This window comes from Photinus pyralis, unplaced genomic scaffold, assembly GCF_008802855.1.
Source record: "Photinus pyralis isolate 1611_PpyrPB1 unplaced genomic scaffold, Ppyr1.3 Ppyr1.4_LG2, whole genome shotgun sequence".
Lineage (NCBI taxonomy): Eukaryota > Metazoa > Arthropoda > Insecta > Coleoptera > Lampyridae > Photinus > Photinus pyralis.
In genome coordinates this window covers 46,034,765-46,061,418 of record NW_022170403.1, presented here as the reverse complement: position 1 = coordinate 46,061,418, position 26,654 = coordinate 46,034,765, and the positions used below count along the sequence as shown (strand labels likewise).

Below are 26,654 nucleotides of genomic sequence, written 5' to 3'. Positions count from 1 at the left end.
TTCGAAAAAAATGTTGGTTACTGTGTTTTGGAATGGGACAGCCGGACCGATGTATTAAAAAGGTTCGTTGAATCTAAATAATTTCAAAACAACAAAGAACTTAAGAACTGTACGTTCAACACTCTTCCTCCATTTTATATAAGCAAGTCGTGGGACCGGGCCCTTTTCATCTACTAGCATTTACGTTCAGTAAATTAAGGGTATAGTATAAAGGTAAAATTAACTTTCTCCTACGACCATACAGGGCAGCTAAGCTAAAAGTGCACTCAGTTTCGGAAAAATAAACGATTAAAAACCTTCATTTTTCAGAACAATTTTAAGTCCTTCTTTTCATTATAATATGCTAAAGATTCTTGTATTATAAAATACTAAACGACTAAATCTTCGATCTCTTATCCCTTCGCTTGTACTTACCCGTACTGATATTTTGTATTGAAAAGTGGTGTTCATATGAAACTTAGTCATGTGATCTGGTTTTAACTAAAAAATGCAACCGGAAAAATGAACATAATTACAGGTTAAATTTTCACCCCGCCAACTTGTTTGCGAGCATTTTTTGTCAATTTTCCAGAATCTGTTACATTGAGAGTTGCGGCTTCACAAAATGGGCAAAATAATACCTTATCCAATTCGTCTAATCAATAAATACCCACCTTGGTACAAGAACTATAATAAGGTGTGGAAAAATGACGTAAGTGTAACATAATGTCACGTCCTGTCCTACTCTCCCAATTACAGGCAACACGTTTTCTATTACTCAACGGCACTTCAAAATACTGCCCCTTTATTACGCAAAGCGTTTCATTCAAATATTTCAATTGTTAGACTTTGCTTCCGTAAAAACTTAGCGACTGCTTTACGTCCGCTTTCCCGTAAATGAAAACCACGAAGAGAAAAATTTTAGGGAGGTTAGTTTCTGAAGTTATTCAAGTCATAAATCAATTTATCTACACCTTCACTTGCCAAGTTTTGACGGTATGTAATAGCCACGGGCTGGCTTCTAACATTAAATAGCTTATGCATTTTACTTCTATAATTAAATGCGAGGCGTGTTGTACATAAAATCTGGAGGAATTTCAAATTAAATTTCTAAGCGGATTTATTAATGAATGGTAACGATTCGCACGAAAGTAGAAGCAACAAAGAGAAACTGTTTTCACCATCCTATTTGAACATTGAAAGGAACTCTCTTTTAAAATCAATTAAGGGAACTTATCTGCTTTAGAAATTATGCTATACACTTTTTGAAGTTTTTCGTTTTTTATTTTCGTCTTAATTATCTACAGCCAAGGCTGCCAATAATTCAATTTTAGCGTAGTGAAGGCAATTATTAAATTAATGAGATGCAATGTATCCATAGATAAACTTCAAAGTAAGCCGGGATCCATTGGCAGTAGTTTTCCACGCAAAAATTTGAAAAAGTGGTCCATTGATATTTTTTTGTGATTGTTCTATACGAAAACGTAATAATAAAAAGGATTAATTTGGAGAGGTAAAAGGCGATAATAGAATTTTAAACGAAATCGACACCCTTACTAAAAAAATAAGAAAACAGTTTGAGCGTAACAAGGATGCAAAATATTAAAGCACTATACCTACTTCCTTTTATATATTCCGCTTACACCCCTGGTTTCTACAATAGCGTCAGGTATACCTGAGGTATACCAATTAGGTGCTATGACCTGTTTCCGTTGGTAAGGATTTCTGTTAGACGAAACTGAAACGTTTTATTAACATTAATTTGTGAAACAAAAATCAACGCATTTTACTGTTGGAACACTATAATTATAAATATCTTGAAAGACTAATTTGCACAATTTTAAGAATAATGCCAGTGCACAGTACCAGTAAATTAACATTGAAACATGTTTGATACACCATATAAACAAGCTGCAATTTTTTATTGAAGTTAACAACCGTATGGAGTGAGCAATAAGTGATCCTTACAAATAGCGCAGAGACTAGAATGAATATCTACCTACTTGCCTATACTTAATGGAATGAATGAGTACAATATGTACATAACTGTTGTTTTAAGTACACGTAATTAACAGTAAACTTTCTATTAAAGCTTCTCTCCGCTTAAACTGGTCATATTGTAGTAGGAATGATCAGGAAACCGCTCTAATTCTATATAGTCAGTTTCACTTATTATTAGTTTCTCTAACAGCTCCACACACTCCTCAAAGGATGGCCGCTGTTTTGGATCTTTGTCCCAGCAGTAGTACATTATATTATATAACTCTCTTCTGCAATGTTCTGGTTTCTCTAGACGATAACCGTCTCGTACCTGAAAAGAGGAATTGGTTAAAATAAGTGAACATCAACAATTAAAATTACAAGTTAATGAAAACGTATTGCTATATCAAAATATAAAAAGTATTAGAATACAATTTTTGAAGCCTCTCTCTACTACTATAAGTAGCATCCCCAGTGTTGACTAAACGAAACACATACTATGCACGGGAGTTACACGAACCAAATGGACCTTTTGCACCATGCTACCAGTTTAATATTCAATAAGATGTTAAGTTGGGCTACTCGTATGGCATTGGCGACACTGTGTGTCGAATGTGAAGTATACTCGGAGGTATACCATTCGTAACTTAATATAACTATTTTACTTCCCACGTAGAATTCGATATCTTATGTATGTACCTTTTACACCCAAAATGTACAGCGAATATAATGTGCATCTTATGTATATACTATATCTACATTGATTATTCATTCATTCATTCATTTTATGTACGAGGGTTGTCCAGAAAGCAACAGACGTTTTGAAATAAAAAATTGTAAAATTGTAAAGAAAATTTTTATTATATACATTTGGGAGCTACACTCTTGGGTTATTTATCAACACAGGCGCAATTCAAATTGAGGCACTTATTATAGTGTTTTGTATAAACCCGCCGCCTGAGATTTTAATAATAATAATAATAATAATAATAATGCCTTTATTACGAAATTATATAATGTAAATAAAATTAAAACGAAAATAATCTAGGCGGAGTTCAACACGTTGACCTGGACGTACAACTGTTGCTCTACCACTCAACCTAGTGTATCATTCACACGTTATACACATACATATAAAATAAATTTTTTTTTTACAAATCTAATATGAGTGCTCACTTAATAACCTACACTTCGTATTTTTTTTTTAAAGACGATAACGAAGGAGAATTTTTGAATATATTAAAATATCTATTGTAGCAGGTAGTAAAACTGATAAATAAATGACCGTTCGAAAAAGTGAGTATTGTGGAGAGGGACATCTAGATTTTAACCTGCACGCTGGCATGAAGTTCGGTGTCCCTATCGAACCGCTGCGTTGCGATCCAGGTCTTCATCGCTGGGAAGAGGTGGAAGTTTTGTTTTTCGATGACAACGCCCGCTCGCACACCGTCAACCGTACTGGACAGCTCTTGGATAATTTTGGATGGGAGATTTTTAATTACCTTCGATACAGCTCGGATCTAGCGCTAAGCGACTTCCACCTCTTCCCAGCGATAAAGACCTCGCTCGCACCACTTGCACAGTGATGCCGAAATTCAAGCCGGCGCAGCGTTAACCAGTGATTAAAGACTCAGGCGGCGGATTTATACAAAGTTGGAATCAAATCACTTGTTCCACGCTATAAGTGCCTCAATATGAATGGCGACTATGTTGAAAAAAGCTTCCAAATAATGTATATAATAAAAATTATTTCTTACACTTTCTTAATTTTTTATTTCAAAACGTCTGTTACTTTCTGGATAGCCCTCGTATATACATGAGATTATAGGGTATGGACCTTATGGATGTTGTGAGGTGTTCTGTATTACCGACGGTACTTTATCGTTAGCGGCGCGTTTTCCGTGAATTATAAAAACGCGAAATACCTTCGAAACATCTCAGTTAGACATAGCATCGTATTGAAAAAGTCATACTGATTTTTTATGAGGAATTCGAAAATGCTATCAGAAAAGGTAGTGCCATTTGAAATAAGAAAGTTCCGGTATCGTTCTGATACTGAAAATATTTTTTAAATGATTCTTTTCATCGATTATTCAAAAAAGTTAATAGGTCCCGAATCGAAATTCCAAACCGTTCCTGAGATACTTCTAATGGTCCACTTAGAAACACCACCCTGTATACTACCACACTTACACAAATAATTCTAATTTATGTATAGATGTAATGTAGATAACATGCATCCTGAAGAACAAAGGAACCTCTATGGAACATTTATTTTGAATGTATACAAAGTACATGGAATATCTATTTGCATATTATTGGAATATTCATGGTATATCTACTTATCAGTATGCTAATATACGAAGCATGCCTGATACATGTAATAAGACATCCAAAACGTATATACTATGTATTATATTATATGAAGTCTATGAAACGTACATCCCAGATACACATACATAGGACATTTTCAACATTCTATGGAAATACAAAATCCCATGGAGAATGTGTGGTTAATGTATATTGTTGTATCAACAGCTGGACGTTCGTTATGTTGGAATAATGGCGAAGATAAGGACGGGCAATCCTGCATGTGTGAATGTTTTAATTTACCTTAAATCTGGAGGATTTTATTACGAGTAAGCAGGGAATTGGTTTATTTGATCGGAATTTGTTATTTTGATGTATATTTGTCCATTTTAGCTTTGTTTTGAATTGCTTAATTTTTTGTTTAAATTTTATCCTTTGTGTAAATTTATTTATTAAAATTATAAGATGTGAAATTATGTGTTAGAATGTTAAACTTCTGGCCGAGTGCATTTAAGTGCTATCTGGACGTTTTGAAGAGTTATGAAATTTAAAGCATTGATTAAATTTAAATCGTTAGTTACAGATTAGATTCCATAGACTGTGGTTATTGACGTGGGTGTAAGGTGCCAGGAAGTTCATCAAAGTCTAAGGAGGTATATCAATGTCTATAATTAGGTACAAGCCATGGTATAAAATTTGGCAACGTTGCATTTGAGAATATTAGTAGTAACTAGACTGGCCACTTGGGCGTATTCCAAACTTATTATGATAGAGTTTTCTAAGTTAGGTAGCTGAATTTACGCTTTTACATTAAACATTTTAAATATAAGAGAAAATGCGATTGAGCTATGTGGTTATAATGACGTGAAAAAATCATGCTTGAGGCGAAAGAAGAGCATCACGAAAAGAGAGCTCCATGTGAGAGAAAGTTTTCTTTTTTACCATGTCAGCGGTTGAAATTTAGTATTTTTGTGCTCCGTGGACTAAATCAACGTGTTTTGTCATTCATTTAAGGGACTAAAGTGTCACTTTTCCTCCAGGAGGGAGTAAACGCGACGCGGGACAAAAAGTGACAGTACAGTACAGAATTGTCAAACACAATGCTTAATTGTTACCTTTATATGTACATTTTTATTCTTGGACCATATTTTACACATATTACCTATACCGTTTTCCATATAATATCTTTATGAATTTGAGAGGTTTCCTTATAGCTTGTTCTTCAGAGTTTTAAACGATCATGTCTACGCCGTAGTTTTACACTAGAATCTTTAAATCAAACTGATTTTTATCATTATTGTAAGAGCCCGCGACGCAAACCATTACCATTCAAATAGCAGCATAAAACGTATACATGAACAAGTATTGGAGGTGACCATACACGAAATGCTCGGTCTGTCGGGCCGCATTTAGCCGGAAGGTAAACAAATTCAATTGTTTATTTGCATATTTCATCATTACTTTTAAGAAAAGCAGGTCATATGTGGTACCAAATTAAAGCTCTTGAGGTCAGCTGCACAAATAACTCGGTCTGTCGGCAGGCAAATAGCCGGAAGTCCTTGACAGACCGACATTTAGTCTGCTGCTGGAAGGCGACATTTCAGTTAGTTATAAATTTCTACGGTCACTCTGATCCAAGCATTTTAGTTCTGTACCAAAGAGTAAATAACCATAAACCTCTACAGCGGATCTAAAAAAGCGGCTGAGCTCCTTGGTTTGACCCTACGGGGTCATTGAACATTTAGTCTGCTGCTGGAATCCCACAATATAAATTGTAAAGTGAAGAAAAGTTGTTCATTTAGAACAGGATTTATACGCCAGCCCAAATTTAGGAACGTTAGCATAAGGTAACAAGGAAGAATTCAAGTCAAGGATACAATTAATTAAAAACCAAAATAAGCAAAACGCTGCCAAACGAGGAACAATAATCACATTAGGAAACAAACCAGCAAACGATGCAAAACAATCGTAAGCATTCTTGACTAGGTCGACGCATCAGCACCTCCTATTTCATTAGAATAGTAGGTTAAGAAGCAATTGCTGTGATATAAATAGCGTATGAGCATAGTCACTAAACATTATCAAATCGTTCTTGATCTGTAGTGCATTCGCAGTTCGGAACTAAGCGGTAATCCCCAGACGAATTTACATTGTGTAAGTTTGTTGGGTGTGCAGTTACCTTACCCTAACTCTACAAAAGTTATCGCCAAAATGTGAAATTAATACTTTTCTTCACTTTACAATTGGTTCATTACTTCAGCGGACATGCTTTTGTAATCTCATCGATGAGCTTCAGAGCTTGTACCGTTTTGTTTTTGAATTGAATGATTCTCTTATATTTTGAGCTAACTGTGGGATTCCAGCAGCAGACTAAATGTTCAATGATCCAGTAGGGTCAAACCGAGGAGCTCAGTCGCTTTTTTAGATCCGCTGTAGAGGTTTATAGTTATTTACTCTTTGGTACCTAAAATGCTTGGATCAGAGTGACCGTAGAAATTTATAACTAACTGAAATGTCGGCTTCTAGCAGCAGACTAAATGTCGGTCTGTCAAGGACTTCCGGCCGACAGACCGAGTTATTTGTGCAGCTGACCTCAAGAGCTTTAATTTGGTACCACATATTACCTGTTTTTCTTAAAAGTAATGATTTCTTATGAAATATACAAATAAACAATTGAATTTGTTTACCTTCCGGCTAAATGCGGTCCGACAGACCGAGCGTTTCGTGTATGGTCACCTCCAATACTTGTTCATGTATACGTTTTATGCTGCTATTTGAATGGTGATGGTTTGCGTCGCGGGCTCTTAAGACTATCATTATACGGTCACAATTTGACATTACAAGGTATATTGAACCTACAATCAAACAAATTTTTTCTTTAAAATTTGCACTTTAACATTGAAATTGCTGTAGTTGATTACCAGAGTGAAAATAGCGTATATACCACAGGACTAAAGTGCGTCCTAAGAGCTGGTGGCGTCATACAACGTACCCAGGCATAGACGAACGGAAACGGAGAAAAACTGCTATTATCAGTGCAACTAACTTCCAACAAATATTAACCAAAGAATGAAAGTTTAGTTATAAAAATTAAAATCCAAAATAATGGAAATGATAGTATGCACAGCACAGTACACAAACTGCCGCTTGATTGCAGGACGCCGAATTATATATTTTCCGAGAAAGTTCTCCTATTTGCAATATTTGCTAATAAACTTTGCGTTGTAACATGAGGGTTTACTGAAATGGCAATACGAAGTTTTAAACGTCAAAATCGATACCAGGATATCTACTTAATTTTTGTTAACTTATTTTGAACTGCAAACTTATATGAAAAGACGAAGTTTCGGAAACTCGTGGTTGTTTAGTTCCCTAGTTTGGGTGAGCTCTCTACTTTAAGGTTAGTTAATTGTTGTTAGATGTTGTATGATATTTAAGATTTAAAATATATATATATCTTTTCTTTTATCACTGTCAGCAATGGTTGACATAAAAAATGTAAATGTACATAGTTAACGTTGAATACTCTACTATGTCACATTATACCAAGTTAATTTAGATGAATAGCCCTGTTTGTTTAGAAAGCATTAGGTGGAGTAAAAAAAATAACATATCTACATTTATATAGATGGCGCCAATCAACACTAATGCAAGCAGACGGTCAGAGTATCCACCCTTCTCATAACAACACAAAATTTCACATTTTAACTACACTCATATGTACCTGATGCTTTGGATCATAATTAATCAAATTTTGTAATTAGGTACATTAAAACCTCGATTAAAACATTTTTTAGTATAATAACCCGTTAGCTACTTTAACATTTGGGGGTTCATTTGGATTAAGTTTATATATCACTCGCAAGAAAGAGTGAATATATGTCATATGTCAACGCCAAGGGGAAGTCGGAAAAAAGCGCGACGTCCGGAATTGACGTATTATTTAAAAAAACTAAAGTAAAATGGGTTGGAATTTTAAGGGCGCGAAACTGTCGTGTTGCGCATTATATTAACAGTAGTGAGTAGAGGGTTGTTAAATTGAAGCAGTTAGTTTTCCAACCAAGATAAATATGCTGTTGTCCTGCACTTTAAGGACAGATCTCTAGTTCTGTGTGTATATCCAATAACGTCGTAACCTTTGCACAGCAATTTATCTTACCTAACTAAAATTATACATCGACTGAAATTTTTACTGACAAGAGCAGAACAGGCTAAAATGAAAAATCAATAAAAATAACTGTTATATCTTTAATTTTAGTACAAACGCCACTTTAAAGATAGATAGTATAAGGGAAGAGGGAAATCATAAAAATCGAATAAATAAAGTTAATCATTTGAGTAGGTACCTATACCTACATTTATAACATAAGTTACAATGTACAATGTACAAGTAAATAGAAAAATTAATACACCTGGATGGAAAATTTATTCCGAACGGCCGAATAACCTCGACTATCAGCTATGAGCCGATGTTTTATAAATTAGAGTAAAAATCAAAGAATTCATTGGTAATAGTGACATTTTTAACGTAAATTTTAATATTGGAAATGGTTACGGTTTCATAGGTACCTATATCGTATCTTACACTATGATCCTATATGGGTATACAGTTTTTTGTTCAAGCAGAAAAGACAACGGTATACCATCAAGTGACGATTGTACCGTACTGGACCATAATCGGTAGGTGAAGGAATACACCTGAAAATGAACTAATTCGTATATCATTAGACGAGGAAACAAATCTTCTTTCTATTGGTGTCATTATAAACCCTCTAAGTTAACATGGGAAACAACTATTTACAAAAAACCCCTTTCCCATGTTAATTCCCTATGTTCGGTTTGGGAATATTCACTGACTCGAAAAGGCGTATTTTCCTTAAAATGAGGATGTTCAGCCATTTTAAGAAATTAAACGTCAGAGTGATGGACGAGGCCATGTTGCGAAAAACGAGGGTTGGTCCGAGTTCGAGGCGCTATTTTTGCAAAAATGCGCTATGTCGGCGCATCGTTAAGATTTTACGCCAATTTTCCTCTTAAAACGTATGGCTGGGTTTTAAATATGCGTAAACTACGTTCCACGGAGTTCACTGAAGCCAAATCGATAACGGAATTGCATATGCATTGACAATAGGTACCAATAGGTACAACTTACATATTTTCTACGCGGGCTCTCGGTCTAGTATGTGTACATAGTATCTGCAATCGAGAGAACAGAATAAGTATGTTTATTATTATTATTATTATTATTATTATTATTATTTTATTAAAACGTTGTGTCTACTACAAATAAAACCAACGAGGGGTTGAACCTAACCTAAAAATTTTTTTTCCCTACATACAGAACGTTACTATTTACGTGTTTACAAATCCCACACTCCGCCCCACTTTAACTCTCCGCCCCGATTAACACTGCAAAGCACTTCGCCAATGCACCACTGATCTTTAAAACTGTCCATTTTATTCATGCCTTTATGCCACGAGAAAGTTATTAAGATTTTGCTTTTAATGCCCTTTAGGTAGCCATCCCGAAGGGACGTTGGATGCGTGTCGTTTTTCATGGCGGTGATTAATTGAACATATATATAAAACTTTGCAGAATTAGTCAGAAAATTGATTAAAATATCACTGCGGTTGTTCTCTTTTACTCCACATAACGCGTCAACTAGTGATAGTCTTCTACCTTGCCAGATGTTACTTGCCCATGCGATAACAAGGCCCCAAATTTCTTTGGCTAACAAGCCAAATTCTATTATCATATGCCAAGCGTTAGCTGTGATCTTTTCGCAAACCTGGCAGTTCTCAGTAACCCTGATGTTTGCTTTGAGCAGATAGGTCGGATCTGCTAATCTGTTTTTCGCAAACCGCCAGCTAATTTCTGCCATTGAACCAGATGTACAGCAGTTGAAAAATGATGACCAGTTAGTATCGATCTCGGTCCAGTGATTACTTAAGCATTTGTCGGAAGTCCTTTGAAAGTACTCAGCCATGATTAGGTTTTGTAGCTTTCTTCTGTTGCTTTTATTCAGAGTTAATGTGGTGCCTCCAAAGTACTTAAATTTTAGTACAATTTCATGAGTATTTCTGCGGTTTACATCGCGCTCGGTATACGCAGTGCCTGGAAAAAAACTCTAATCCTTCTGTAGTGGGCTATAAGTTGGTTCCTGACATTCATAGTAGCATTTTCAGGCAAAAGTAAGTCCTCTTCGTCCACCCATCTATCCCCAATCCTGATAGTAGGGGAGCTAGCACGAAATCCACTGAACGAGAATGATCAAAATTTTAACTGATGGAGTTCCATTTTGTCCTATCAGAGTATGCTAAAATCGATCGTCTGCCGCCTCAGGTCATATGACTTAAGGCGCTGCGGGTACTTCTTGCGGTACCAATTCTGAAATTTCTCGATAAGAAAGAAGTAAGTTAATTAAATCACTAAAAAATAGTGTAAATTAGTTAATTTTAGAATGCAATGCACGCCGCCCGAAATTGCCGTTGAGGCGAATGAAGCAGTATCGCGCATCGGACCGTCGAAATCCGGTGATGAAATGATGAAAATGAATATAGGCGACATTGAAGAGTTGGAAAATTGAATCCTAATAAAAATTCCCGATAGCAAAACGAAAAAAGTGCGCTCGTTTACCATCATCGGAGAAATGTTCATGAATATTTACCACAAGTACACGTCATTAAGACCGAGAGATATGCAAGAGAGGTTTTTTTTTGAAATACAAGAATGGGAAGTGCTATAAAAATGTGATGGGGATTCATACGATCAGTGCTGTACCCAGAAAAGTCGCCGAATTTCTAAAATTAGGCAATGTCCAAGAATATACGGGTCACTGTTTAAGGCGTACTTCGGCTACATTACTCATCGATGGTGGAGGAAGTATGGAGTCGTTGAAGTGCCACGGGGGTTGGAGGTCGACTTCCGTAGCAGAAGGGTACATAGAAGAGTCGATTCGCAACAAAAAAGAGAATGCTAGCCGAATATTAAATTTAAACGAAACTGCGGTAACTGAAATAGGCGCATCAGGAAATCTAATAACATCGTCTTCGCCAAGGTCATCGCCTAAATCGAGAGTAAATACTTTAACAGGGTCTAGTTCATCGTTGCACGGCTTCAATTTTCAGAATGCAACACTTACCAATTGTACATTTAATATTAATAAGTCTGAAAATATATCATAATTTTTTGAATAAATAAATGCAATTGTTGTGTTTCCATAACAACACTTTTCCCTCCGGCGACAGGAAAAGGAAAGGTAAAAACTGCTCTAACGATAATGTCAAACTTTGGCGCCTACTACTCAGTCGAACAATGGCCTAATATTTTGACGTTTGAAGAAAAAATACATTGTTAGGTACTGAGAAAAACGAAAAATCACACTTTTTCGAAAGATCCGATCCACTTCCGCAGAAAACCAATGTTTGGACAGGTATTCTGGAGAAAGAAAATATTGCGGCGATATTCCTAGAAGGGAATTTAACAGGGGGATTAATATCAGAATATATTGGAAGAAAGTAATAGACTCTCTGTCCTATTGGCTGTACCTCGGTCTGTGCACTAATAGAGACCATTTTAAGCATTTAATAAAATTAATTTTATACAATCAAAACGCGAAATCGCCAAATTTATTTATTTTGTATTTGTTTTCGTTTTTTAAAATTAATTCATAGCCACAGCATACGAATTAGATTTTGAGGTTATTTCTGAGACTTTTATGGCTTTCTAAATGATGAGTCACTCTCGATAGGGAATGCATATTACAATTTTAAAGCAGAGGTAGTTGGCGCTGTGGGGGTAAATGCTAAAACTAAGGTAAACCTCCCATTAAACTTGCCCCTAGCTATCCAAACGAACGCATTTTTGCAAATTTTGATTTTTTATCAAAATGACAAAATTCAACAGGCGATTGGTTTTGAAATGAAAGCCCTTTACTTACTAATTAGTTAGTTCTAGTTAGTTACACAAATGGATTTAATATTATATTGCACACAAAGACCGAAAGGGTGAAAAATAGTTATTTATGTATTAAGGGCATAATAGTGATGTTTATATTCTCGAGGGCGACGAGTTAAAATGCTCGAGGGCCTATAGCCCGAGAGCTTTTTAGTCGCCCGAGAGTATAAACATCAGCTTATGCCCGTGGTACATACACAATTTTATGTCTTACAAATAGTTTTCTTCGTCAAAATTCGTTTACAAAATAATTCATTATGTTTGATCGAGTATGCGTGGTTCGAATTTGTTAATGTAGTTGAAACCATCCAAACGTCAAACGTAATTTTAAATAATTCAATTCATCGTGAATGAGGAAGAAGTTCCAGAAACTATACGAAATAAGGCCAATCTTGTGATTTAGTAGATATTGACAATTAATAATTGACGTTTCTAATTTTCAATGACCTGCAAATATTTGTTTGTTTTGTCATTAAGTATAAATGAGTTACTATGGTGATACTTAATGCACTTTATGCCCGCGTATCACAGATATAAAATGTGCTATGATAGGTTAGTAAGACATAAAAATTATTATGAAAACTTTTAAGCTATGGTTAAATAATGCATTACTCGTTTATAAAGCGGTTATCTTTTAATTAAGTTAAATATCCAAACTTACCCTTTTCATAACTTCAGCCGCAGAAAGTCCTGTATACGGGGTGCTTCCTAACGTGACGACTTCCCAGATAAGTACTCCGAAGCTCCAGACGTCCGATTTAACAGTAAAGATGTTATCGTAAAGAGACTCAGGTGCCATCCAACGAATTGGAAGCCTTCCTTCACTTTTACGTTCGTAAACATGAGAATCAATAACATCTCTCGCAAAACCAAAATCGGCAACCTTACAAACGTGATCTTCCGTAATTAAGATGTTCCTAGCGGCGAGATCGCGATGAATTATCTGAAAAGAAAGCACGTTGTAGATAAGAACGTAAGGGTTAGCAAATACACGGTTTGTCAACCACCGCGGTATGACGGCTTTTAGGGAAAAAGAGTAATTTGCTGCGGATTAATGCAAAAAGGATTTTCCTTTGCAGCCCGAAAGATTTCAACATAATTTTAAAAGGATTAAGCGTAACTGCGCAAGTGATTTACCTTCGTGCGATAACAAAAAGTATCTACAATCATTCTTACACGCACAAAATGCGATATCAGACGTACTTCTAATTTATTGCACACGGTTACCCATGAAAAGCGGTTTGACTATCTATAACAAAAGTAAGCACATAAAATTACGGTCAGATTCGACTTCCAAATATCCCTTTGTTAAGCAATTTTTTTTTACACCTGCACGTCCCATAAAAATACTTAAAAATCTTCTTAGTGTAGCCAGTTAGATTTTCTTGGTTGTTGAAGTAAATCAGAAAAAAGATCAAAGAAAATAGTGTCCGATGAAAGTTCGTCATCTAAATTAATAAATATGGTTCGTATTTCCAATCGCTAGATACAGTGCTTTCACAATGCACAGAACAAATTCCTTCACAGTTTCGGTTTCTATGTTCTGGAAAAATCCTCGAACACTGCGATTTAGTACCTATTTTGATTGACGCGTTTTTCCATTAACAGTTTTATACAGAGTGCCCCAAATCGAAGGTATCAATAGCTTTATTCGTTTTATACAGCCTTAAGGTTTGTCCATGTCTCATTAATCACGTGATTGGAGTGACTTGCGTCATAATAAATTTCGTGCTTAGGGTTAATATAAAACGATTGATCTCGCGGTACGGTACATAACTATACAAATTTAGATACCTACCTTAAACTACCTACATAATTATGTTTAATGAAAATTTGATGGCTTTATTTTTGGAAATAAGCGACGACGATTTTGTTACTTCATCTTCAGATTCGGACGATGAAATAATAGAAGCAGTAGTTAGGACTTTGGCAAGAACGGAAAGAAATGCTATACAATACTATAGCGATATTACTATCCTTAACTACAATGAAGAGGGGTTTATAACTCAGTTCAGAGTTGTAGTGCTCGTATAAATCGGCCCATTTCCTTAATAATCGATATATTTAAAATGTAGTTCCTTAAGGAATGCGTCAATAGGACATTAACGACAATAATCGTGTTGATACCATATTAATGTATTAAATAAATAGGTAGACACATTCCAAGTAGTTTCCCCAATTACAATTTGGCGTTTGAGACATTAAAATTTTATTGAGAACCGCTGACTTTTAGTTAGGTAAATGGGGGCTATTGTCCTATTGTTTTAAATGTCGCAGTGGGAATTCCCGCTACTTAACGAGTGAAACGAACTATAAACACTATGAATAGACGTTCTCAAAATGTTGTTTTGCGCATGCGCATTGCGCAATGCCAAATTTCTTATGTATGAAAGCATTTAAATGAAATGTTATACATAGGCATTTGGAATAAGGAAGTTAAAGAAATTTGGTTTTGTGCATGCGCAATGGCAACTTTATTATTTATGAAAGCAGTTAAATGAAATATCATATGTAGGCACTTTGAATGGAACTAAAACTAATACCGGTTTCAAAATTATTGTTTACGCATGCTGTATGTTTTATTTATGAAGGTATTCTATGAAATTTCTAAGGTAGACAATGCGCGATGCTATTTTAGAAAGCATTAAAAAAAGTTTCACATGTAAACACTTCGAATAAAAGTAAAACTAATGCACATTTCAAAATTTGTTTGCTTGCTCCAAGGTAGCTTTCCCAATCTTCTCCTCGTATTCCTCTTGTGAACATGAGGGGACCATATGAATGTAAATCCATCACAGAGTAAAGTTTTCTCTTCTCAAATCTAGTTTACAAAAAAGATGAAAAATACTTTAGCACAACTGGAGAACTTAAATAATCTCTAAATTCATCAACTTGAGCAGCCTTTATACCTACACAAGTTCTCAGCTTCTGGGAGATTTGTTTCATGTAGAAACTCCAGGAGTAAATGCTAGAGCGTTGTCCACAAAATTGATATTCATTTGATGTTACCTCAATTTATGAAAACAGTTGTGTATACGTACCAATTTCCGCCTTTACAGTCACGAGGTGAATCATTACCATTAATTACAGGCAAGTTTTGTGGTTCATTAACCTCAATTCGGCCGAGATAACGATAAAACCCATTCTCCAATCTATTCATTTCTCGGGTTATGCGAACAAGCCAGCTGAAAGTACCTTCCCTTTCATGAATTTTGAGACATAATTTTTTTGTGGTTCTCTCTGCTAGTTTCATGTTTCCAAAATACGCCAAATTGAAATTACGACCAAAACTCAAAGAATAAAGTTCATTCCGCCAATGTGTTTCTTATATTACTGCTGTTTACAATTTTAGGGTTTGTATTTGCGGGAATTGCGCCAGAGCCGGATGTCTCACACCCAAGTCTATTGATACCCAGCATAATTCACACTCAGGGACATTGCATGAATTCATCAAGGAACTTATTGGTCCTGGGTAGGAGAATAAAATCACAATCTCAATCGACTGAACAGTGAACTCTAATATACTCATTCGTTCTGAGTAGGTGCTCACTTTAAGAACCCGCCCGGAGATTGAAAGAAGCGTCAGACTGGTCACAGAAGCTTATTGAAGAAGACAGACCACTTGCGTTTACAGAGTTTGTTTTCACAATCACCGATGAACTATCGACGCAGCCGACGGAACCCAGACGCCAAAATGGTTTAGTTTAGTGTTTGAAGGCATATCGTGCAGCGCTATTCGTGTAAAAACAGATCTTTTCAGATTCGCGTTCAATGGCTTGTTATTTGTTTCCATCAAGATGTAAATTACTGAACTCGACTGAAAGAATTACTACACAGCGAAAAGCGCACGCAATCTCAAAATGCTTATTCAGATGAAAGAGATTAGTTTAAATGACGAAAAACAATTTCAATGTGAATTGAGAGTTATTGTAATTATAGTTAATAACGAACATGCTACTGTGGTTATCCATGCGCCGACTTGCGGATATTACCTACTATTGGACCAAGAAGTATTACATATTGTTTTCATCAAAAAAGATTCCGCTGACTTGGTTTCTAATATATTTTTCTTATTAATAGGTTTGATAACTTTGATGTGGACTAAAAGAGGACCTAGATGTGGTATATTGTTGAAAACTATTCTCCTAAAAGTAATATGTACGTTTTCTATTCTTATAGTTTGTTTGAGCCCATGATTTGATTATTTCATCCAGAATAAGCAATATATACGGACGGCATAATCTATTGAGGCTCTTTTAACCCTAATTTTGTCACCTCATCCGTGTTATAGGTATGTAATTGTTAAGAATACTACTAACGTACTGGTACCTTTTACGCTTCTGTAAATATTATTTTCCGGAATGAAAGGTACCAAAGAGTATATAACGTATGTATACTCTTTGAAGGTACCTATTACATTAAACTTAATGTGTATTTTGTGCTGCCTATCAATATAATAAACAAATATCAAAATTGAATTCGCTAAATCATTGAATAAAAAATTGAGTTTTTGTTCAATGACTGAATGCACTCGTAAGATCATTAACCGAACTCGAATTAAATGCTTGATAGGGCGGAAAGTTATTGACGTAGTAAAATGGGGAAAAAATGCTGGCGTTTATCTGAAACAAGGGTTAGTTTAGATACATAAAAGTTTGAAACCGGTTCAGCACGTCCCAAGTGAACAATCATGCACTTAATTACAAAACACATAACATTAATGTCCTGCTTTTCTTGTTTACAATGCAAACTAAGCAAATGAGTTCATCGCCGAATACGATTTTTTAGTCCCTTTGTAAATCTAACCCCTTTAAATCAAGCGAACATTTCGGTAACCTTTTATATTTGATTCTACCTTTGATGTGGGACGAGATGTGCGTATCCGTGTAAAGAATCGGCGCGTTTCCATGATCGATACAAACGTCTGTGGATCACTAATAAATTCGCTCATTTGACATGCTCGTTTAGAAGTGTCTGCATGACAAGCAATTGAGGGAGATTGATAGCAATATCGTTTGGTTTTTGTGACTACATGGCTGTTTCTGTTTAAATAACCGTAAGGGCGAAAAATCTATTTTCATTATTCATTTTCTCAACGCGTAAGTTAGGATGTATTTAGATAAATCGATCTCTCCAAGATGTAACATTCCTATTCTATTGCCTACAAACAGTAAATTACGATTACTGTACCCTTCAAGACTAAAAAGGATTCAATTTATTGGTGAAATTATTTAATAATATCGTTGTGTAGAACTGTGAAAGCTCTTATGAGATTGAAAAAGAGGGCACTTTTAAGTCATCGTATGAAAAAGTATATCCAGAACGTTGAACAAGAATTATAACCAACCAGGAGTAAAAGACCTATCACGAATAAAGGGAGCTAAATGATATTATAGCGTGGTTACCCTTACCCACAGGCATTATTAGATCATACCAAGGAAAATTAACGGAACCCCTGAAACTAATTTAATTTACAGCAATTCCTTTCCTTCTCTATAACAGTTTCGCATGATTCCATTTTGGCTCTGTATGAGAACCTGAGAAATCCTGGGGCACGTCGATTAGTATTTTTATTGATTAAAGTTGAAAGTAGCACGTCGGAATTTATGTTTTGGATGTAGGAACCTGTATATTTTGTAATTTACAATTTTACGATAAATTGCGAATATCTTTTGTGAGTGGCATATCATCCTATAAACCGACAAAACTCGAGCTTAGAGCGCTGGAAGGAGCGGTCAAAACAATTGGCCCATATGAATAAAAGGGAGTGTATGCTTATACTTGGAAGATTCAAAGTAAATACTCTAAGTGCCCCTTTACACTGGGCTGCTCAGCAGCGTTGCACTGCGTCCCGTCCTGCCGCTCAGCAACGCGGCTAAACACTTGTTGATGCATCGTATTTTGCGTGTATTAAGTGTTTACTGCTAAACTAAAACCACATGCTACTAATACATTCAAGCGAGCCTGTTATTCACTATTGCCACTCCGATAATTAAAACTTACGAACCACAGTATATACATAACTACGTACTTATATATAGGATTATCCAAAAGTCCCGGGACGGAGTTTCAAACGAGTGAAGAAAAAAATTCAAAATTTTGGAAATAACTAAGGGTCATAAAAACTACATTTTTCTACAACTGCCAAAAAAACCTGTCATTTTCTGACGGATTTCGAAACGCGAAGTACTAGATTTTTAAACGGTTAATTAATAAGTAAGGTTGCTATTGACAACGTGCGCGAAATCGTCAACAGTGAAAAAAAGTATTTCGCGCACGTGACAAAGTTGAACTTAAACAGCAAATTTAATTAACAATCGGTTCAGTTGTAGAAAAAATATTGTATATAACGCTAGCGCGAAGTTATTTCGCGCATTTGACTGATATTTTGACTCGGCTTCGCCTCGTCAAAATACCTTCAGTCTCAATGCGCGAAATTGAACTTCGCGCTCTTGTTATATAAATAACTATTTTAGATGCTTTAAAACTTTCATACACTGGGAAGTGTGGGTGGTAGAGACATTATTTTAAAGGTAAATAATTAAAGAACACACACGTTCCGTAAACCAAAACACTATCTTAGTTATTTTAAGATTTATTACTATCAAATGAGAAAGCAACATCTTTATTACGAAATTTGATAAAGATTCAAATTCCTCGATTTCGCACTGACCGAAACGTTCCTAATTGGAATGTTCAACCTTTTGTTTCTTCGAAGTATGCGATTTTGTAAATTTTATTGTTTCTGGATTTGTTTCATACACCCTATTCTTTAGAAACCCCAAAAGAAAAAAATCGAGTGGTGTAAGATCCGGAATGTATTTCTGGTGAAAGTGGACATCAGGGGTTGTAATTGATAAATGTGTGGTTATCAGTCCCTCGTATATGCAAGTTTTAAAATCATCTAAAATGTAGTTTTTATGACCCGTCGTCACGCATCACCTTTTCGCACTGACGTCAGATGCTATTAGCGATAGTGAGCGTAGATATGCATTATTCCATTGTTGAAACTTTAATTGTGATTTGTGAAAGAGAGAATAAGGCTCGCAAGAAAGCATTTAAATGAATTATACTTTTTTCACTAGATTTGTTTCCTGATGATGTCTGAAAACGGTCGTTTATCAGGAAAAATATACAACATATAAAAAAAGTGTTATACAAAAGTTATAGTTCTTTAATGTCAATAATTTTAATTATACAAGATTGGTCATAAAGGCGTTGCATTCCAAAATTGCATTTTTTAATGGAACACCTAGTATATTATACGATTACACTCAATTCTTCTTTCAATTTTAAGCAAAATTTTAAATTATTATGACATAGCAAATTTCTTTTTAAAACATTCTGTGGTTCGTTATTACTAATAGGTATGCAACGTACCCTTTTCCGTATCAACCAGTTTTGTTTAGCGCTTACGATCTTAAACACTTAAACTCCTAATATTTACGTTTCTAGCATGCCAAATTGTTGTCCTTAAGGAATGGATATTTCACTTGTAAAGAAAGCGCTCGGAGAGTCGGTCAAAAACCTTTCGTTGTAGAGTTTTAAGTGGAATTTAGTCGTTAAGTGAAATTCATCGATTCCAGTTAGAAAAGGGGGAAGATTGTCGACACCGATTGAGTAGAAATGTACAATTTATAAGCATTGCATAATTATATTCAGCACCATCGATAGCACTAATGATAACGATATAATGCAACCGGCCTCGTATAGTGTTCATTTTCCAAAGCTGACGCATTAAGCGAAATATGTTTTTTATGAGTACCGACAAACATGTGACTATCTAATAAAAGTCTAAAAAGTTGTCTTGTGAGACTTCCGTCATCGGTTTTTTGTCTCCCTCCGCTTCGCGTCGGGAAACAACACAACCTCGAGCTAAAATCTAGTACTTTTTCCCTTGTATAATAGATAACTATTTCATGGTGAACTGATTTAATAATATCGTTGATAGAAGGTACTTATTAGATTGAAACGAGCCATCGTACCAAAAAGTAGGCCCAGAATATTGGACAGGCGCTTACACCACCGTCCCAACGTTGAGGTGGCACTCTGCCGTCGTCGCTTTATTTGACACGTCACATCACTTTTGACGTACGTATAAAAAAATCTCTAATATGATTGATACTTGAACCTGGGCAAACTCAGCACGACATTTCTTTCGTTTGCGTAGGATGAATATAATTAGCTATACAAAAAAGTATTTTTTTTCGTTATTACTATATTATTTATAAAAAGACTATTGTTAGTTTTCATTACCCACACTCCCACAGTCGTTTTGTAATCCATGCGAAACTATTAATATACCTACTTCATTGAATCACAAATATTACGAGTTACCTTGGTCTAGTTACAAAGATGGGTAGCACGTCTTTGAATAAGTTTTCGGGTATGCCCTATCCGATTTTGAAATTTTTTTTCAAAATTCCTACCACGAAAGGGCGCACCCCTACTTAGGGGCGCGAAAAAAATCTCTGATTTCGACGAAATTTGGTATCTGGGTATCTTTTTAACATGAAAATGACGAATCTGGAATTAGTTTTTGAAAATTCGAAAAAACTGCAATTCTTGACCGGACAACGTAAATGGAGAGAATTCCACGAAATTTGTTGTGTGCATACTTGATGAGTTAAAAAATAAAATTGTCGAACGGTTTTTTTAAATAACTTTCCGACTCATTTGAAGATTGGACCTTCGGGTTACCAAGTGTCCCCCGCCTAGCACAGATGTGTTTAAATCTGTGCTATTAGTGAGTGATCTAATTTCTCATGTAGTTAATTGAAAACGTCCCAAAAAACAAAAACATAGCGATTTAAGTCGATATTACGACACTTGCAATAATGCTTATTGACTGTAATGGAACTACTTAAAAAGCATCTTCCCACCACCCGCACTAACGGAATTTTTGGAATCGAATTTGCAGACTTGAATACCATGATCAACATTAATCATAGGAAATATCGACTTAAATCGATATTTTTTTGTTATTTGCAACATTTTCAATTAACTACATGCGAAACTTTTATACAACCAAATTAACTTCTTGAAACAAATAAATATCTCCCTATCATATTAATTATTAATTTGAATATTGCTGCTTTGGATTCAGAGAAAATAAATATCTTAAGCTCTTTTAACTGTTACCGGCACTATACTAATTGGAAATATCAACGTTTTCTTTAGTTGAATACATCGCACACGAACAAAAATTAGAATGCGGAAGTCAAAGCTATAATATTCAAATTAATTAATAGGACAGGCATATCTTCATTTGTTGTAGGTCGGTAAGTTATTTTGGTTGAATAAAGTTAGGCATCCTTCAGAAGACTTTTTATCGTTTAAAATTGTTATTTAGAGGGAAATTGTATGGCATTTCGTGCGTGATGAGTTACGACTGGCTTTCGTTTCCTCTTTATTTGCTTGACACGTTGAAGTGTGGTATTAATGATTACATATTGGTCTAATTGCAAAATTTTTGAATGTTATTTCTGGTGATTGACCAGTTGTGGTGTAGATCTCGAGGTGGTTTTGGAATGGAGTTAATTAAATACTGACCTCACAGTTTGGAGGATATAAATTTGGATTCGTAAGTGGCCGTCATTTGCTTAATCACTTTTTTGATTCTTGTATTCTTTTTAGGATTACACCCTTCGCGTTTGAGATCCATTTAATGATCAACCGTTGCCGTTTCACTGTTTCGTTGTCAATACTATTTTCTAATAACTCTATTATTAATTTGAGGTATGTTAAATTTTGCGTTCTTAAGGAAGTTACATGTTATTTCTTTCAGGGTTTCAGTTTCTGGTTTTAATTATTAGTTTGGGTTTCAATCCTTAGTCCCAAGTTCTAATTTTCAGGACTTCCTCCACGTTTAATGGCGAATTTCCCCACCTATGCAGTAGTGGTCACAAAGACAACACCTTATGTAAGTTATCCTACAGACCGCGCTTGGAACGCAGATAACGTAAACTGGGTCAAGGAGTCATTTACTTACTTTCATTCTAATTAGTGGTTGATTTCCTCTTCAAGGAATGATACCAACATAATTCCTTTATATTTTGAATCTAAATACCGAGTGTTCAGTAACGTGTCATCGATACCTGATCAATTCAATTTTCAACTTGTTATGATTGTGAGCACGCCCTTTGCTTAAAAGACCGCGGTGCCTTGCGTATTCGATCATGAACGTGGATAGAAGTACCTAATTGCTTTGAACTCTTCAAGTGTTTCAGCTTAACGCGGGTCGCCTGTATTTGGGTATACTCAATTTATATTTCCAAATAGTGTTGTTGTTACTGTTGTTTTACTTGCTTTCTGTAATAACATACTCAACTGATACCATTAATGACATTTGACATTTGCAGGTAGGAAAAGTGACATGCTAGCCGGGAAAGCAGTTAGTGCGGCTGATATGATTTGTTCTTTAATGGATCTTGACGTTGTATCGTTTGTTATTTTTGTATGTCAATTTGTCACTCATTTACTATAATGTATAATTTTAAATGGAATAAAGCCTAGCTTTATAAAAGGTTAAAATTAGTATTATAACAATTTATTCCATTTAAAAAATGGATAGATTCTTACGTCCCGAACGCTTTGACGGAGATCCGACGTTAAGTTCCACCACCTTGGAATGGGAACATTGGAAGAAAACTTTTGAGAATTTTCTCAAAGCTCGACAAGCCTCATCTGCCTCTACTACAATGGGCCCTGATGCAACAAGTAATATTCAATTGCTTTCTGAAGCCGTCAAGCTACAGCTGCTGGTAAACTACATCTCGCCACGAGTATTTGCGTACGTATGTGACTGTGAAACTTACACTGATGCGCTTATTATTCTCGATGCTCTATACATCAAACCTCGAAATGTAATTTACGCCAGGCATGTGCTTGCCACGAGGCGTCAACAGTTTGGAGAATCTATTGACACTTACCTCCAGGCACTTAAACAATTGTCTAAGGAATGCCAATTCACTGCAGTGGATGCTGGGACAAATAAAAACGAGAATATACGAGGAGCATTTATCACAGGAATTATTTCATCAGAGATCCGTCAGAGACTTTTGGAGAATCTGACATTATCCTTAGATCAAGCTTACACTCTAGCTCTGTCAATGGAAACAGCTGAAAGAAATTCTGCAATATTTAAAACTCAATCTTCTATCGTCAATGCAATTTCACCTAATCCGTCTTCTACTGTGGAAACAGTAGCTGTAATACCAAAATCTACGGAAACCAAAACTTATTCAAAACGTAAATGCTTTTTTTGTGGTGGCCCTGTCCACGCTCGGAAAAACTGTCCAGCAGTGGATGTTGAGTGCCATACCTGTGGAAAGAAAGGCCATTTTTCAACTGTTTGTCGCAGTAAAAACAGTGCTGCCTGTTTTCAAGAAAAATATGAAAACTACACTGCTTATATCACCGCTGCTGCACCTTCTTCGCTTCAAAAAGCTATGGTTACAGCATTCGTAAAAGGAGTTCGCGCTGACGCTCTTATCGATACAGGAAGCAGCATCAGTTTCATTAATGAAGGATTCGCGAATCTGCTTAATCTAAGAAAACAACATTGTAAACAAACTGTATCAATGGCTTCCTCATCTCTCAAGTCACAAGTGAAACATCTCACACGGCAAACTATTCGCATTGGAGAATGCTCATACAGAAATCTAGAACTTCTCATTGTAAAAGACCTATGTGCAGACATGATCATTGGTCATGATGTATTGCAAATGCACTCGAGTTTGGAACTTGCATTTGGAGGACCAAAACAAACACTCAACATTTGCTCTGTAGCCGAAGCAACCGTGCCCGCTGTACCATTATTTACTAACTTATCTACAGAATGCAAACCAATTGCAATAAGATCCCGCAAACACTCACATGAGGATGAACTATTCATAGCTGCTGAAGTAAAGAAACTGTTACGAGAAGGTATAATTGAAGAAAGCCAGTCTCCCTGGAGAGCACAAGTGTTGATCACTAATAACACGAACCATAAGAAAAGGATGGTTATTGACTATTCGCAAACTATAAATCGCTACACGCAACTAGATGCATATCCACTACCAAATATAGAAGAAGTTGTCACGAAAATCTCAAATTACACTGTATTCAGTACTATAGATCTACAGAGTGCCTATCACCAAGTCCCAATTCTTTCTCAAGAAAAGAAGTACACTGCATTCGAAGCTGCCAGAAATTTATACCAGTTTACTAGAGTTCCTTTTGGCGTAACCAACGGTGTATCTGCTTTTCAAAGAACAATTGATTGGGTGATTCGAAAAGAAGAATTATCAGGTACATTCGCATATATTGATGATATAACTGTTTGTGGAAAAACGCAAGAAGATCATGACATGAACCTTGAAAAATTTATGCATGCAGTTAATAAATACGGGCTTACGCTAAACAAGGAGAAAAGTAAGTTCAATCTTAAATCAATTAAAATATTGGGTTACTCTATTGACAACCACATCATCAGACCTGACAACGACAGATTGAAACCTCTACTTGACTTACCTCCTCCAAATGATGTCGCTTCACTTCGTAGAACACTGGGAATGTTCGCCCATTACTCTAAATGGATTCCAAATTTCTCAGAGAAAATTCACCCCCTTGCTCATAGTCCATAATTTCCATTGAACAATGATGCGCTAAACGCTTTCGAAAACTTGAAGTCTATGATTGCAAAGTCTACTGTTAATGCTATCGATAATAACATCTCATTCACAGTTGAAACAGATGCCTCGAACCATTCAATTGCCGCTACGCTTTCACAAAACTCGAGACCAGTGGCTTTCTATTCTAGAACTTTGCACAATTGTGAACAAAATCATTCGGCTATTGAGAAGGAGGCCTACGCCATTGTTGAGTCGTTGAAGAAATGGCGGCACTTCTTAATTGGAAAACCTTTCAAATTAATCACAGATCAGAGATCTGTAAGCTTTATGTTTAACTCTAAATTACCTAGTAAAATAAAGAACGAGAAAATTCAAAGATGGCGTTTGGAACTAGCTCCGTTCAATTACGATATCATCTACAGACCTGGACGAGAAAACCACGTTGCTGACGCTTTGTCAAGAATCTCTGCTAGTATGAATTCACAATCAAGAAATCTGAAATTGAAGGAACTGCACGATCATTTATGTCACCCTGGTATAACGAGAATGCACCATTGGCTCAAAAATAAGAATTTACCATATACAATTGAAGAAATCCGAGTTATGACTAACAACTGCCGCACTTGTGCAGAAATAAAACCGAAATATTATAGGCATTCAGATCCACTACCAGAACTAATTAAAGCAACGTCACCTTTTGAGCGAATCAGCATCGATTTTAAAGGTCCTGTTCCCACGAATACCAAGAATAGATTCATACTTACAGTCATTGATGAATACTCTCGTTTTCCATTTGCTTTTCCATGCTCCGATGTAAGCGCAAAGACTGTAATTACTCATCTAAATTCACTTTTCATGTTGTTTGGTATGCCGAGCTATGTACACTCAGATCGAGGTGCATCGTTTATGTCTAGTGAAGTAAAGCAGTACTTGCACTCACGAGGTATTGTCACGAGTAGTACTACCGCCTACAATCCTCAAGGAAATGGTCAAGTTGAAAAACTTAATTCAACATTATGGAAAGCAATTCAACTAGCTCTGAAGACTCACAATTTACCAATTGAACAATGGGAAAAAGTTCTATCATTCGCTCTACATTCCATTCGTTCTCTTTTATGTACTACGATTAACTGCACAGTGCACACCACATGAAAGGATGTTTCGACACAATAGAAGATCTCCTAATGGAACTTCTATGCCTACATGGCTGACAGAGGCAGAACAAGTATTATTGCGTCGTTGTGACCGAAGTAGTAAATACCAGCCTCTCGTTGAAGAGGTAGACTTGTTGGAGTCAAACGCTGACTATTCCTTTGTTCGCCTCCGAGATGGACGTGAAACCACTGTATCCAACAGACACCTGGCTCCCATTGGAGGACAAGGAGAGATAATAGCCTCTAGACCAGAACCTGAAGTTGTTGTCCAACAACCTCACCCGCCAACAATAAATCAAGATATCAATCTAGAGCTTCAAGATTCAAATGTGCAACTTCAGCCTGTTGTGGATCTAGAATCAGAAACATTAAGACGATCAGCTAGAACTAGAAGACCACCACTATATCTCAGAGACTATAGTTCTAGTTGAAATTTATTATTGTTATGGTGGAAATTTTGAAAGCCACGATGAATGATATGATTTGTTCTTTAATGGATCTAGACGTTGTATCGTTTGTTATTTTTGTATGTAAATTTGTCACTCATTTACTATAATGTATAATTTTAAATGGAATTTGTCACTCATTTACTATAATGTATAATTTTAAATGGAATAAAGCCTAGCTTTATAAAAGGTTAAAATTAGTATTATAACA

General features: G+C 35.7%; 1 protein-coding gene across 1 annotated transcript; it reads right to left on the bottom strand.

Annotated features, from left to right (window-relative positions):
- Positions 1-1,884: 1,884 nt before the first annotated feature.
- Positions 1,885-13,425, bottom strand: LOC116164699 (tyrosine kinase receptor Cad96Ca-like). The gene is made up of 3 exons (XM_031478902.1): positions 13,364-13,425; positions 12,888-13,169; positions 1,885-2,290 (listed from the first exon to the last, which is right to left on the bottom strand). The coding sequence occupies exons 1-3, from the start codon at positions 13,394-13,396 to the stop codon at positions 2,066-2,068; spliced, it is 540 nt and encodes a 179-aa protein (XP_031334762.1). The 5' UTR covers positions 13,397-13,425; the 3' UTR covers positions 1,885-2,065.
- Positions 13,426-26,654: the final 13,229 nt, after the last annotated feature.

Bases quoted from the DNA above. Each gene is read 5' to 3' on its own strand.
- LOC116164699 (XM_031478902.1), bottom strand. From the start codon at position 13,396: ATGATTGTAGATACTTTTTGTTATCGCACGAAG. The intron at 13,170-13,363 runs GTAAATCACTTG...CTTTCTTTTCAG, and splicing joins CTTTTTGTTATCGCACGAAG to ATAATTCATCGCGATCTCGC. The intron at 2,291-12,887 runs GTAAGTTTGGAT...TCCTCTTTTCAG, and splicing joins CGGCTGAAGTTATGAAAAGG to GTACGAGACGGTTATCGTCT.